This window comes from Rhinoderma darwinii, chromosome 2, assembly GCF_050947455.1.
Source record: "Rhinoderma darwinii isolate aRhiDar2 chromosome 2, aRhiDar2.hap1, whole genome shotgun sequence".
In the NCBI taxonomy this organism is placed as follows: domain Eukaryota; kingdom Metazoa; phylum Chordata; class Amphibia; order Anura; family Rhinodermatidae; genus Rhinoderma; species Rhinoderma darwinii.
Window position 1 is genome coordinate 322,841,546 of NC_134688.1, and position 16,540 is coordinate 322,858,085.

Below are 16,540 nucleotides of genomic sequence, written 5' to 3' on the forward strand. Positions count from 1 at the left end.
ATGGTCAACAGAGTGGCTGCGGCAGAGGATGTTCGACCCGGCTCCTCGAGCAAGGCACGAAAGTACTGCAAAAAGAAGGCTAGGTCCGAGGATACAGGTCCTTGTTGCTCCAAGATTGGGTTCGCCCATGCGAGGGACTTGCCAACGAGGAGGGAGATAATAAACGCCACTTTGGCCTCCTCGAAGGGGAAGAGATGAGGCCGCAGCCTAAAATGAACCGTGCATTGATTAAGAAATCCTCTGCATGCTGTGGGATCACTGTCGTAGCGAGGAGGAAGAGGCAAAGGAACTGTGCATCCGGAACAAACAGGAGGAGCAACGGGCAGTGGCACAGCAACAGCCTCAGGATGAAGAACCGGGGCTGGAACAGTGAGTAGATCCAGGCAGACCAGGATAGAATTCACAGACTCAAGGAGTTGATCCTGACGTGTGCGTAGGTCATGCATCTCTGTCTGTATCTTCTGGACTGCGGTCTTGGGCTGGCCAGCGGGATCCTTGCCTGAGCGTTGTTAGTCTATCCCAGTCTGTCTTGCAAATGGTCCCTTAGTGTTTACCCATTCCAGTTGTTACCCGTGCCCTGTTACCTGTTCCTGTATCCCGTATTGTTCTTGTTCCTGTGCCTACCAGTGTTGGAGTCTCGTCTACTGCACCTGCTGACCAGCTCACAGTATACACGAAAGTCGATAGCAGATAGCAATGCTTGGGTACCTGAACTAGTCTAGGCGGTGGCTGTGGCTTCAGCACGGGTGGAGGCCGGTGCAGCAGGTAGCGCCAGACGTGGCGGGCAGTATCCGATGTAGCAGAAGACACTGGACATGGCAGAAGACTCTGGACGTGGCAAACGACAGCAGGTGCAGTAGACACGACTCCAACACTGGTAGGCACAGGAACAAGAACAATACGGGATACAGGAACGGGTAACAGGGCACTCGTAACAACTGGAACGGGGAAACACTAAGGGACCATTTGCAAGACAGACTGGGATAGACTAACCACGCTCAGGTAAGGATCAGAAGGCCTGGGGCCTTCTTATAGACCAGGAAATCATGGCAGTTGATGATGATGATGACGATTTCCTTTATGCGCGCGCTGGCCCTTTAAGGCCGTGCAGGAGCGTGCGCGGGCACCCTACGGGACAGCAGAAGGGAGCGGAAGTGAGCGCTGGCGTCTCCTAGGAAGGAGATGGGGACCAGTGCTCACGGATCCATGGCTGCGGGCGTCGGGAGGTGAGTAAACCCGACGGCCCGCAGCCATGGACGCTACAACAAGAGCCTGAACTGGTGGGACCAGGCTGTCCCGTGCTACAGCGCTACTAGGCCCTGCGCTTCCATGTTCTGCAGTTTTAACTGCGTCAGTGACAACGTCCCCTGAAGATGAACCTGAAGTGACGCTATCATCGTCATTACCTAAAACAGGTTCCAACTCTGACGTCATCTCTGATGCGGTCTCAGACTCAGACCACTACATGGCGTATGCCTCCTCAGCACTAAAAAACTTCCTCGCCATAACATCACTAACACGAACTAAACAAATTTTTTTTTTTTTATAAAGACAAACTAACTGGTATATATATCTACACTACCGCTAACAAAAAAATAAACCGCTATCGCTATATATATTATATATATATATATATATATATATATATATATATCATTATATTCCCTACCTGCCTATTCTAATAAAAGATAAAAAGGTAGATAGATAGAAAAAAAGATAGATTGTATAGATAGAAATCCATCTATACAAAGAGTGTATTGAAGTGTAAGGCCTCATGCACACGACCGTATTTTTTCCCACCCGTAAATACTAGCGTAAATACGGGTCCGGTGTCACAAGTATTCGACCCGTTTTGCACCAGTATTTACGGACGCGTGCCCGTAAATATGGTTCCGGTGTCACCCGTATTCCACTCGTATTTACGGGCACGTTTTCGATGCAAAATTGCACTGCACTAATCGGTAGCCCCTTCTCTCTATCAGTGCAGTATAGAGAGAAGGGGCAGCCCTTTCCGAGGTAAAAGTAAAAGAAATTCATACTTACCCGGCCGTTGCCTTGGTGACGCGTCCCTCTCTTGATATCCAGCCCGACATCCCTGGATGACGCGGCAGTCCATGTGACCGCTGCAGCCTGTGATTGGCTGTAGCGGTCACATGGGCTGAAACGTCATAAAGGGATGTCGGGCCGGCTGTCGAGAGGGACGCGTCACCAAGGCAACGGCCGGGAGACCGGACTGGAGGAAGCAGGAAGTTCTCGGTAAGTATTAACGTCTTTTTTTTTTTTTTTTACAGGTTGCTCTATATTCTGATCGGAATTCACTGTCCAGGGTGCTGAAAGAGTTACTGCCGATCAGTTAACTCTTTCAGCACCCTGGACAGTGGCTATTTACTGACGTCGCCTAGTAACGCTGCCGTAATGACGGGTGCACACATGCTCCATAGACTTCTATGGGCTGCCCGTGCCGTTATTACGGCCTGAAATAGGACATGTTCTATCTTTTTCAACGGCACGGGCACCTTCCCGTAAGAAAACGGGAAGGTACCCGTGGCCAATAGAAGTCTTTGAGCCCGTTATTACGGGTCGCAATTACGACCCGTAATAACGGGAGTTTTTACGGTCGTGTGCATGAGGCCTAACACTGTATTTTTTTTCACAATATTATTCTGGCAGAAATTCTCTCAAGTATCTTCTTCTCCTCACACTGAAACAATGTGTGAGGAGAAGAAAAAAGGCAGGAGATTTGCTGCCAGAAATGTCAAAATAAAACAAATGTAATCGCTATGATTGCGGTTTTCACATCGATCACATGTTCAGGGACCATCAGATTGGTAACTGCATGGGCACAGGGCTGTGGGGACGCGATTGCGTGCACACTGTATTTTACATAAAAATGCATGTGATTGGTTGTCACAGCGATCACATGTTCAGGGACCAAAAGATTGGCCTCTGACACTGCCCAGTGCCCATGGCTGTTAGCCAGGGCACAGAGCTGTGTGCACAGTCTCTGAAGTGCCGCCGTAATTAGTCTATAGGGCGGACTGCAGAGACCCTGACCGCTGGCCGTAAAAACACAGCCAACGGTCGGGAACCTGTTAATGTTCTAAGTTTCAGAGACTACATTTTGGGTTTTCATTGCCATAATCCTCAACATTAAAAGAAAAAAATGCTGGAAATAGATCACTCTGTGTGTACTAAATCTTTATAATATGAGTTTCACTTTTTGAATTGAATTACTGAAATAAATTTAACTTTTTTTTATGATATTCTAATTCATTGAGAAGGACTAGTCTACAAATTGGGAGCATTTTAAAATCTCACCGGACACCTCAAATATGCTATTCCATCTGCAGGTGTTATGTTGGAGAGCAGGAGTAGCTGATTAGATTAATTTATAGTTTTGTTTTTGGAAAAGGTAATTTATTACTCAGTGATTGGCAGCTATTTTTGTATGCACACTAATGCTCAAGAGGCTGCTAATTAATGGTTGAGGCCGCCTACTGGAGTCTTTAGCCCACAGTGACCAGGAGATTAAATTAATAAATTACATGTCATCCTGAGCCTTTTCCAACAAAGCTAAATATTAAAAGTTGTCCGACAAAAACTAAAACTGTTTGTTTTTCTTTTCTGAAATAAAGTTGGTATCTACTTAACTTTTTTTTTTTTATATAAATTTTTTTTTTTTCCCAAACCTGCATGGATGGCAGGTTTTTTTTTTCTGTCCCCCATCGCGGTTGGCTTGGAAGTTTAGAGTTGCCGTTCGAGGGGGGGGGGAGCTCCCCCTTCCTCTCTGTGTGTGTCAATAAAGGAGTTGACTGCCTGGGTCAATTCATCAGCCAAGCCGGCCCCCTCCTCTGTCACTGCTGATTTAGAGACTGAGAAGGGGGCTGACTTAGCTGGTGAATTGAGCCAGGCAGCTTCCGGATCCACGCGACGGGGACAGAAGGCCTGCGATCCATCCAGGTTTGGAAAATAAAGTACATTACAAATTTCTTCATTTCATAAAATAAAAATAATAAATTGTTTTTGTTTTCGTCAGACAATTCCCTTAACCCGTTAGTGACCGCCAATACGCCTTTTAACGGCGGCCACTAACGGGCTTTATTCTGATGCATATGCCTTTTTTACGGCACTGCATCAGGATAAAGTAAACAGAGCAGGGAGCCGTCAAATCTCCCTGCTCTCAGCTGCTAGATATTAGTATCGATCTCACCCGTTTAACCCCTCAGATGCGGTGCACAATAGCGTGCACCGCATCTGAGTGGTTTTGGAGAGAGGGAGGGAGCTCCCTCTCTCTCCCACCGACACCCGGCGATATGATCGCCGAGTGTCTGTGTCTCCAATGGCAGCCGGGGGGCCTACTAAAGGCCCCCAGGTCTGCCTGGAGTGAATGCCTGCTAGGCTATGCCAGAGGCATGTCCTAGCAGATGCCTGTCCGTTTTAAACGGACAGGCAGTAATACACTGCAATACAAAAGTATTGCAGTGTATTATAATAGCGATCGGAGAATCGCATATTAAAGTCCCCTAGTGGGACTAGTAAAAAAAAAAAAGAAGTTTAATAAAGTTAATGAAAAACCCACCTTTTCCCCTTACAAATGCTTTACTATTAAAAAACCAAAATAAAGTAAAAAAGTTACACATATTTGGTATCGCCGTGTACGTAACGACCCCGACTATAAATCTATTCCATTATTTAACCCGCACAGTGAACGCCGTAAAAAATTAATAAAAAACTATGGAAAAATTGCTGTTTTCTGTGAATCCTGACTTAAAAAAAATGTGATAAAAAGTGATCAAAAAGTCGCATCTACTCCAAAATGGTACCAATAAAAACTACAAGTCCTCCCGCAAAAATAAAGCCTTCATACAACCGCATCTACGAAAAAATTAAAACGTTACGGCTCTTCAAATATGGAGACACAAAAACAAATTATTTTGAAAAAAAAGCGTTTTTACTTTGTAAAAATAGTAAAACATACAAAAACTATACAAATTTGGTATCGTTGCAATCGTATCAACCCGCTGAATAAAGTTATTGTGTTATTTATATCACACGGTAAACGGCGTTGATTTAAGACACGAAAAAGAGTGGCAAAATTTCAGGTTTTTTTCTATTCCCCCCCCAAAAAAAGTTAATAAAAGTGACACAAAAATAAAAAGGTTATAGCTCTTGGAATGCGACGATGGAAAAACGTAAAAAATGGCTTGGTCATTAAGGTTTAAAATAGGTTGGTAATTAAGGGGTTAATCTCTTCAGGCCCTTTTGCTCTATAACATAATGTCTGCAGATGGTCAACATGACAGGTTATTTTTAAGCACTCTTAAGTGAACACTATTTATGAATAGTATATAATCCTACTATAATATGAAGAATTGGACAGATTTCAACAGCCTTGGGTCACATTTACTGATGAGATTGGCTTTAGACAGACTGATGTCTCATTAACATCGACTGTCTGTGAGACATCGGTCTGTTCTTGGAAACCTCTGTGGGATTTAGGCACTTACCTTTTTGGTGAGAAAAGGGTAGAATTTTTTGGATCAATCAGAAATGTACTCAAGCAATGATCAATGATCACAATCATGAGTGCAGATTAGTTTGGCCATACATAATCGGTGTGTTTGCATTTTGTAGTTTGCAATGTTTTTTACATGAAAAATAATTAATGAGATGTTCCTTTTTTCTTTTTCGTAGGAGAGAAATTTTTTGACATTGACAGTGGGAGAAACGTACCTTTGCATTCCCCTCCTTCAGAACATTACACTATTGTTTTTAACACTTTTGTTATGATGCAACTTTTTAATGAGATCAACGCAAGAAAAATCCATGGAGAACGTAATGTTTTTGAGAACATCTTCCGAAACCCTATCTTTTGTGCAGTTGTTGTAGGGACTTTTGCAGCACAGGTATTTTAATTTCCAAATGTTTTAAAAAAAAAAAAGAAGTACGCCATTTCAATTCTAAATGGAATTTGACAGTCTACTTTAAAGAGGCTCTGTCACCAGATTTTGCAGCCCCTATCTGCTATTGCAGCAGATCGGCGCTGCAATGTAGATTACAGTAACGTTTTTATTTTTAAAAAACTAGCATTTTTGGCCAAGTTATGACCATTTTCGTATTTATGCAAATGAGGCTTGCAAAAGTACAACTGGGCGTGTTGAAAAGTAAAAGTACAACTGGGCGTGTATTATGTGCGTACATCGGGGCGTGTTTACTACTTTTACTAGCTGGGCGTTGTGTATAGAAGTATCATCCACTTCTCTTCACAACGCCCAGCTTCTGGCAGTGCAGACACAGCCGTGTTCTCCAGAGATCACGCTGTGACGTCACTCACAGGTCCTGCATCGTGTCGGCACCAGAGGCTACAGATGATTCTGCAGCAGCATCGGCGTTTGCAGGTAAATCGATGTAGCTACTTACCTGCAAATGCTGATGCTGCTGCAGAATCAACTGTAGCCTCTGGTGCAGACACGATGCAGGACCTGTGTATGACGTCACAGATCTGCACTGCCAGAAGCTGGGCGTTGTGAAGAGAAGTGGATGATACTTCTCATCAGAAAGCCCAGCTAGTAAAAGTAGTAAACACGCCCCGATGTACGCACATAATACACGCCCAGTTGTACTTTTACTTTTCAACTCGCCCAGTTGTACTTTTGCAAGCCTCATTTGCATAAATACGAAAATGGTCATAACTTGGCCAAAAATGCTCGTTTTTTAAAAATAAAAACGTTACTCTAATCTACATTGCAGCGCCTATCTGCTGCAATAGCAGATAGGGGTTGCAAAATCTGGTGACAGAGCCTCTTTAAACACAAGAACTTTTACATTTAGTCAGACTTAACACAGTGTGTAATTTAACCCCTTAATGACCAGCCTATTTTAAACCTTAATGACCAAGGTATTTTTTTAAGTTTTTCCATCGCCTCATTCCAAGAGCTCTAACTTTTTTATTTTTGCGTCGACATAGCTGTATAAGGTCTTTTTTTTGGGGGGACAAGTTGTAATTTTTAATAGCACCCTTTTGAGGTACATATTTTTTGTTGATTAACTTTTATTAACTTTCTTTTTTTTGAGGGGGAATAGATAAAAAACTGACATTTTGCCACTCTTTTTCTGCGTTCTAAATCTACGACGTCTACCGTGTGGTATAAATAACACTAACTTTATTCAGTGGGTTGTTACGATTGCAACAATACCAAATTTGTATAGATTTTGTATGTTTTACTACTTTTACACAGTAAAAAACACTTTTTTCAAAATTATTTGTTTTTGTGTCTCCATATTTGAAGAGCCATAACTTTTTTTATTGTTCTGCCGATGCAGTTGTAGGAGGGCTTTGTTTTTTGCGGGAAGACTTGTAGTTTTTATTGGTACCATTTTGGAGTAGATGCGACTTTTTGATCCCCTTTTATCACATTTTTTTAAGTCGGGATTCACAGAAAACAGCAATTTTTCCATAATTTTTTATTTAATTTTCTACGGTGCTCACCGTGCGGGTTAAATAATGTAATGGCTTTATAGTCGGGGTCGTTACGGACGTGGCGATACCAAATACGCGTAACTTTTTTACTTTATTTTGTTTTTTTAATAGTAAAGCAGTTTGCAAGGGGAAAAAGTGGGCTTTTCATTTTTTTTTTTATTAACTTTATTAAACTTTTTTTTTTTTTACTTGTCCCACTAGGGGATTTTAATATGCGACCATCTGATTGCTATTATAACACTCAGTGATTTTATCACCAGGTGTCGGTGGGATAAGAGGGAGCTCCCACCCTCTCTCCAAAACCACTCAGATGCGGCGCACGCTATTGAGCGCCGCATCTGAGGGGTTAAACAGGTGAGATCGATACTTATATCGATCTCATACGTTAGAGCAGGGACGCCCCCAGCCCTCCGCTACCTCTAGCAGCTGAGAGCAGGGAGATTTAACGGCTCTGTTTATTTATTCTGATGCAGCGCCGTAAAAAGGCTTATGCAAAGGCGTATTGCTGGTTACTAACGGGTTAAATTTAAAAGTAATAACGGTGCAACAATTCCTTATAGTTAAAATGGATGTCATAAATTGCTTTAACCGTATTTTGTCAGTCAGACTTGTTTTTTTTTCTTTATTTTTCATCATAGCATTCCAAGAGCTTTAACTTTTTCTGTCAACAACATTTTGTGGTACAGATAATGTATTTTATAACTGTTATAAAAAATAAAATAAAATGGGGGGGGGGCGATCCTGCCATTGTTTTTTTTTTGTTTTGTTTTTACAATGTTCGCCGTGCAGTATAAGTTAACTTTCAGTTTTTTGCAGGTCAGTGTAACTATGGCAATACCAAATTTATATTGTTATATAGCTTTACTGCTTTTGCACAAACTCTTTTTTTAACAAAAATATAAAAAAAATAATACTTCGTTTCTAGAAACAGTAGCAGTCTGAGGGTTTGTTTTTTTACGGGAAGAGTTGACTTTTTCATTGTTACCATTGTGGGGTACATATGGCTTTTTGTTAGCTTTCCATTTATTTTATTAAGCGCAATTCTGGCGTTGGTTTTAAATGTTTTTTCGGCGTTCAGCATGTGGGTTAAATAAAATTTTTCATAGTTTCTGACAAGGAAATACAAATTCTGTGTGTTTGTGTATAATATATATATACACTACCATTCAAAAGTTTAGGGTCACTTAGAAATGTCCTTATTTTTGAAAGAAAAGCACAGGTTTATTTCAATGAAGATAACATTAAATTAATCAGAACACTGTACATTGTTAATGTGCTAAATGACTATTCTAGCTGCAAATGTCTGGCTTTTAATGTAATATCTACATAGGTGTATAGAGGTCCATTTCCAGCAACCATCACTCCAGTGTTCTAATGGTACATTGTGTTTGCTAACTGTGTTAGAAGGCTAATGGATTATTAGAAAACACTTGAAAACCCTTGTGCAATTATGTTAGCACTGCTGTAAACAGTTTTTCTGTTTAGAGGAGCTATAAAACTGACCTTCCTTTGAGCTAGTTGAGAATCTGGAGCATTACATTTGTGGGTTCGATTAAACTCTCAAAATGGCTAGAAAAGAGAGCTTTCATGTGAAACTCGATAGTCTATTCTTGTTCTTAGAAATGAAGGCTATTCCATGCGAGAAATTGCCAAGAAACTGAAGATTTCCTACAACGGTGTGTACTACTCCCTTCAGAGGACAACACACACAGGCTCTAACCAGAGTAGAAAGAGAAGTGGGAGGCCCCGCTGCACAACTTAGCAACAAGACAAGTACATTAGAGTCTCTAGTTTGAGAAATAGACGCCTCACAGATCCTCAACTGGCAGCTTCATTAAATAGTACCCGCAAAACACCAGTGTCAACGTCTACAGTGAAGAGGCGACTCAGGGCAGAGTGGCAAAGAAAAAGCCATATCTGAGACTGGCTAATAAAAGGAAAATATTAATATGGGAAAAAGCACACAGACATTGGACAGAGGAAGATTGGAAAAAAGTGTTATGGACAGACAAATCGAAGTTTGAGGTGTTTGGATCACACAGAAGAACATTTGTGAGACGCAGAACAACTGAAAAGATGCTGGAAGAGTGCCTGACGCCATCTGTCAAGCATGGTGGAGGTAATGTGATGGTCTGGGGTTGCTTTGGTGCTGGTAAAGTGGGAGATTTGTAGAAGGTAAAAGGGATTTTGAATAAGGAAGGCTATCACTCCATTTTGCAACGCCATGCCATACTCTGTGGACAGCGCTTGATTGGAGCCAATTTCATCCTACAACAGGACAATGACCCAAAGCACACCTCCAAATTATGCAAGAACTATTTAGGGAAGAAGCAGGCAGCTGCTATCTGTAATGGAGTGGCCAGCGCAGTCACCAGATCTCAACCCCATAGAGCAGTTGTGGGAGCAGCTTGACCGTATGGTACGCAAGAAGTGCCCATCAAGCCAATCCAACTTGTGGGAGGGCCTTCTGGAATCATGGGGTGACATTTCTCCCGATTACCTCAGCAAATTAACAGCTAGAATGCCAAAGGTCTGTAATGCTTTAATTGCTGCAAATGGAGCATTCTTTGACAAAAGCAAAGTTTGAAGGAGGAAATTATTATTTCAAATAAAAATCATTATTTCTAACCTTGTCAATGTCTTGACTATATTTTCTAGTCATTTTGCAACTCATTTGATAAATATAAGCGTGAGTTTTCATGGAAAACACAAAATTGTCTGGGTGACCCCAAACTTTTGAACGGTAGTGTGTGTGTATATATATATATATATATATATATATATATATATATATATATATATATATATATATATATATATATATATATTCGAGCTCTTAACCCCTTCAGGACTGAGCCTGTTTTGGCTTTGAGGACGAAGCCGATTTTCTCAAATCTGACGTGTTACTTTATGTAGTAATAACTTGGGATTGCTTTTACCTATCCAAGTGATTCTGAGAGAGTTTTCTCGTGACATATTGTACTTCATGTTATTAAATTTATCGACCAAATTTTTTTTACTATTTATGTGTGCAAAACACCAAAATTTTGAGACTGTGCAAAAATTTGCATTTTTCTCAAATTAAATGTATCTGCTTGTAAGACAGACAGTAATACCACACAAAATAGTTACTATTTCATATATTCCATATGTCTACTTTATATTTGCATTGTTTTTTTGTACATTCTTTTATTTTTCTAGGACGTTACAAGGCTTAGAACTTTAGCAGCAATTTCTCATATTTTCAAGAAAATTTCAGAAGCCCATTTTTTCAGGGATCAGTTCAGTTCTGAAGCTGCTTTGAGGACCTTATATATTAGAAAGACGCCATAACTCACCCCATTTTGAAAACTGCACCCCTCAAAGTATCAAAAACAGTATTCAGAAAGTGTTTTAACCCCATAGGCGTTTCTCAGGAATTAAAGAAAAGTAGAGCTGAAATTTACAAATTCCATTTCTTTTTGCCAAAATTCATTTGTAATACAGTTTTTTCTGTTAGGGTATGTTCACACGGCTTATTTACGGACGTAATTCGGGCGTTTTCCGCCTCGATTTACATCCAAAAATGCGGCTCGATAGCGTCGGCAAATATCTGCCCATTCATTTGAATGGGTCTTACGATGTTCTGTTCTGACGGTCATTTTTTTTTACGCCCTGCTGTGAGAAGGCGGGGCATAAATAGATGCCCGCGTCAAAGAAGTGCCTGTCAATTCTTCAGACGTTAAATGGAGCCGTTTTCCATTGACTCTATGGAAAAACAGCTCCATTTACGTCCGTAATTGACGCAGCGAAAAAGCTCCTCAACATGCTATGATGGCTGAAATTACGGAGCTGTTTTCTCCTGAAAACAGCCCCGTAATTTCAGCCGTAACGGACGCTGCCGTGTGAACATACCCTAACACAGAAGGTTTTACATGAGAAATGCAACTCAACATATATTGCCCAGATTGTGCAGTTTTTAGAAATATCCCACATGTGGCCCTAGTGTGCTTATGGACTGAAACACCGGCCTCAGAAGCAAAGGAGCGCCTAGAGGATTTTGGGGCCTCCTTTTTAAAAAAATATGTTTTAGACACAATGTGAGCTTTGAAGAGGTATTGTGGTGCCAAAACAGTAAAAAATAAATAAGTGACCCCATTTTGGAAACTACACCCCTCAATGAATTTATTATCTGAAGATGAAAATATAAATTTTTCTGAAAAAATATAGAAATTTTTAATTTTCACAAGGCATAAAGGAGAAATGAACACCCCAGCATTTGTAAATCAATTTCTCCCGATTACGGCAATACCCCAAATGTGGTAATAAACTGCTGTTTGGACCAATAGCAGGGCTCAGAAGAGAAGGAGCGTCATTTTGATTTTGGAGCGCTGATTTTGCTGGATTCGTTTTCAGTGTCGCGTCATAATTGCAATGAACTAGAGGGACCAAAACCGTGGAAACCAAAAGTGACCCCCATTTTGAAAACTACACCCCTCACTTAATTTATCTAGGGGTATAGTTAGCATTTTGACCCCCCAGTTTTTATGCTAAATGTATTTGAATTAGTCTGTGAAGATGAGAATCAACTTTTCTTCTGAAAAAACGTAGAAATTTTTAATTTTCACAAGGCATAAAGGAGAAATGAATACTCCAGCATTTGTAAAGCAATTTCTCCCGATTACGGAAATACCCCATATGTGGTAATAAACTGCTGTTTGAACCCACAGCGGGGCTTAGAAGTGAAGGAGCGCCATTTGGCTTTTGGAGCTAAAATACTCCAAAAGTGACCCCATTTGGGAAACCACACAACTTAAGGAATCTATCTAGGGGTATAGTTAGCATTTAGACCCCACAGGTCTTTTTCAGAATTTATTACAATTAGGCCATGAAAATGAATATCAACATTCCCACTAAAATTTTGAATTTTCACAAATGATAAAGGAGGAAAAAGCCGCCCAATATTTGTAAAGCAATTTCTCCCGAGTACGACTATATCCCACATGTGGTCATAAATGCTTTTTTATTAGAAATTAATTAACCCTTTCTGGACTGATCCATTTTTTGCTTTTTTATTTTCGTTTTTCATTCCCCGCATTCCAAGAGCCATAACGTTTTTATTTTTCCGTCAATAAAGTGGTGTGAGGACTCATTTCTTGCAGGACCTACTGTAGTTTTTATTCGTACCATTTTTTGTTAAGTACAACCTATTGAGCACTTTTTTGAAATTTTTTTTATAGCTCAGGTGACCAAAAAACAGCAATTTTGTAGTTTTAAATTTTTTATTATTTACAGCATTCACCGTGTGCGTTAAATAATGGCATACTGCAATAGTTTGGACTTTTAGGGAAGCATCGATACCAATTTTGTTGTTTTTGTTTTTTTTGCTTTCGTGAAAGAATTGGGAAAAGGGTTTTCTTTTGGACTTTAAATATTTATTTAATTTTTTTTCACAAATAACTTTATTAACTTTTTTTTTTTTACTAATTTTATTAGTCGTCCCCCCCCCCTACGGGACTTGAACCAGCGATCATAAGATCACTGGTACGATACACTGCAATACTAATGTATTGCAGTATATTGACATTTTTACAAGCTCCTGTAACAGCGTGATCGCAGTTCCTGTCCGTTAGTCCTTGGTGTCAGCTGACACCTGCAATGTATGGCACAGGCTCAGCGCGTGAGCCCGCTCCATACATCCCCCCCCCCCCCCCCCCCCGCACACCACGACTTGTTAAGTCGTGGTGCATGAAGGTGTTAATGCGCAACGGGTGGTGCGGAGTGAAAATTTTAATTTTCCCCTGATATGCCATTTGAGTGCACAATATGGTGCCGAGTTTGTCTCACTGAAGACAAATACCTCATAAAATATTAATCGGGTTCTCCCGGGTATGGCGATTCCAGATCTGTGGGTGTAAACTGCTGCTTGGGCACGCTGCAGGGCTCAGAAGGGAGGGACGCCATTTGGCTTTCGGCGTGCAGATTTTGCTTGGAAGTAGTTCTGTTTGGCGTTTTGCTGGTATTTCAGTTTATAATGTGGGGGCATATGTAGGCTGGGCAGAGTACATCAGGAGCATAATAAGAGGGTATACTAATGGGGTAAATAAATAATAATCCGCAGATCTGTGGCCGGTGTCGCACTGATAAATGGTGCCTAATCTTATCCGCTTTTGGAACACTGCACATTTTGCATCGCCATAATCTGTTAGCCGGAACTTTTTTTTATTTGTTCTCCACCGGATCTGTGTGAGGGCTTATTTGTTGCGGCACAATCTGTAGTTTTCATTGGTACCATTTTGGGGTATATGTGTTTTGTTTGTTTTTTTTGATCACTTTTTATTACATTTTTTGGCAAGCAATTTGACCAAAAATCAGCAATTCTGACAATGGTTTTTATTCTTTTTTTTTTTTTTTTATGACGTTCACCCTGCGCTATAAATTACAATTTTACTTTATGCTGCAGGTTGATACGATTACGGCGATACCATATGTATATAGTTTTCTTTTATGTTTTGCAGCGTTTACGCGATAAAATCACTTTTTTATAAAAACAAATTTATTTTTTGTGTCACCATATTATGAGAGGCATAACTTTTTTTTATTTTTCAGTCAAGAAACTGTGTAAGGGCTTGATTTTTGCGGGACAGGTTGTTGTTTTTATTGGTACTATTTTGGCGTGCATGCGACTTTTTGCTAACTTTTTATTGTATATTTTGGGTGGGGTGGGGACCAATAAATAGTGATTCTGGCATTGTTTTCTATTTGTTTTGCAGTGTTCCCCGTGCGGGTAAAAATAACATAGTTTTATAGTTGGGGTCGTTACGAACGCGGTGATACCAAATATGTGTACTTTTAACGTGTTCATTTTTTTCCTAGGATAAAAGACTTATTATAGGGGAAAAAAGCATTATTTTTTGTTGCTGTCATTTATAACTTTTATTTTTAAACTTTTATAAAACATTTTTATCTTTTTTTTAACTTGTCCCACTAGAGGACACTTAGACTTGCAGCTCTGATCGCTGCTGGAACACATTACACTACCTACGTAGTGTAATGCATTCCAACTGTCATTGTGACGTGACAGTCGCTCTGACAGGAAGCCTACGAGGACCAGCCTCCAGCTGGTCCTCATAGGCTTCTGTACATGGCATCCCGGAAGCCATTGTCTGGCGTCCGGTTGCCATGGGTACCATCGCCAGTCCCCGTGATTTCACGTTGGGGCTGCTGATCTCCGCAAAACTCCTTAAAGGCAAGGTGTCGCAAAATTATATTTTTTTATATAATATTGCTTTAGTATGTCATTAAAATAAATTTTATCTATTTGTGTTTTTGTGTTGTACTTTTTATTTTTTTCTTTCTTTTACTTCTCTATGGGGGCTGCCATTTTTTTTTTTTTCATTTCTGTATGTGTCGATTATAGACACATACAGAGATGGAATACAGCAGCTACAGTGCATAGGAGTCAATGAACGGGAGCCGTTCCATTGCTTCTGCTCTCTGGCTCTGTACAGGTCAGAGTCACACAGCAGAGCAGCTGTTTGCAGGGAGATAGCAGGCGCCATCATGAAGACCAGCTGCACTGCAAGTAAGGTGTGTGTCTCTGTCTGTCCCTCTTTTCTCACAGACTGCCGCTCTCGTGACCCCCGACAACGCACCCCACCGGCCCCCCCGACGGGGCCCCCTATAGTCGTGCAGGACTCTTTATAAAGGACACATGATGTAACTGTCCTGGGAAAGCTGGGTGATTAACAATATGCCCGCTGTTAGTGTAGTACCCCTGAACGATAAATCTCTCTAGTTGTGCTGAGACTGAGAGGTTCAGTAGTCACATCCCCAAACAGTCTCAGCACAACTAGAGAGATTTATCGTTCAGAGGTCTGGGAAAGCTGGGTGACCACCATTACCCCTCCTACTGGAGTGTGTTTGGGGATGTGACTAATGAACCTCTCACACTCCAGTAGGAGGGGTAATGGTGGTCACCCAGCTTTCCCAGACCCATGAACGATAAATCTCTCTAGTTGTGCTGAGACTGAGAGGTTCATTAGTCACATCCCCAAACAGTCTCAGCACAACTAGAGAGATTTACCGTTCAGGGGTCTGGGAAAGCTGGGTGACCACCATTACCACTCCTACTGGAGTGTGAGAGGTTCATAAGTCAAATTCCGAAACACACTCCAGTAGGAGGGGTAATGGTGGTCACCCAGCTTTCCCAGAAGCAGATATAACCAGGAAAGGGCTGGATGGACGTGCTGAGGGTGCACAGGGTTTTTGGTGATCCCCCCTCTGTCATGTGATTGGACCTAGGTTACCGGTTCTGATGCAGACGGGGTTCATGTGACTATAAATCTGTCCATAACATGAGACAGTGCACTCAGGACAAGCCCTGCCCTCATGCCGTAGTTGTGTGGTTCTGTCTGCAGTGATGGCGGTGGGTGGCTCTGACACCCGCCTCCCCCGTCGGGTCATCTCCGGACAGGAGGAGTGTCCGGATTGGAGACACAGCGCCGCACCTGTCCTCAGGTTGTGTCTGGTATTGCAGTAAGTGAATAGGACAGAGCTGTAATACCACACACGACCTGAGGACAGGTGCGGCGCCATGTTGTCCTGGACGACCCCTTTAAGACTTTTCCCGTGCGCCTGTGTGTGTGTGTGTCAGAGCGGAGTGTGCACAGGCGCCGCTGATACTTCATAGCCGCTTATCAGCTGTTTTGAAGAATCATGGGCGAGCTCCCCCCCACCCACCCCCACACACACACACACACACATCCCCCAAACACGCAAAATCAAGTGTAATCAAGCGGTTTTTATGTCGTTTTTGGCACTTAAAATGTGCACAAAAAAAAACGTGACAAATACACACCGTGTGAACCTGTCAACTGAAAAGTCATTCACTTCACTTTCATCATTCTAAGGGTATGTTCACACACAATGTTTTCAGCTGAAAAATCGGAAGCAAAACACCTACCAGCATCTGCCCATTGGTTTCAATGGGAAATACGGCGTTGTGCTCCGAGGGCGTTTTTTACGTGGTCGTTTTCCAAAAACGGCACGTAAAAAGACGCCCGCCAAAATGAAGTGCAC

General features: G+C 41.5%; 1 protein-coding gene and 1 long non-coding RNA gene across 8 annotated transcripts in view; one reads left to right on the forward strand and one right to left on the reverse strand.

Annotated features, from left to right (window-relative positions):
* Positions 1-16,540, forward strand: part of LOC142743149 (plasma membrane calcium-transporting ATPase 4-like) — a 358,269-nt gene that overhangs the window by 302,060 nt on the left and 39,669 nt on the right. For all 7 annotated transcript variants that reach the window (XM_075853600.1, XM_075853602.1, XM_075853601.1 and 4 more), the window contains one exon: positions 5,695-5,906. In XM_075853600.1, the coding sequence (XP_075709715.1) occupies positions 5,695-5,906 (212 nt within the window). The remainder of the gene's footprint in view (positions 1-5,694; positions 5,907-16,540) is intronic.
* The window catches only part of LOC142743151 (uncharacterized), a 160,079-nt gene that overhangs the window by 27,560 nt on the left and 115,979 nt on the right, over positions 1-16,540 (reverse strand). The window lies entirely within an intron of this gene.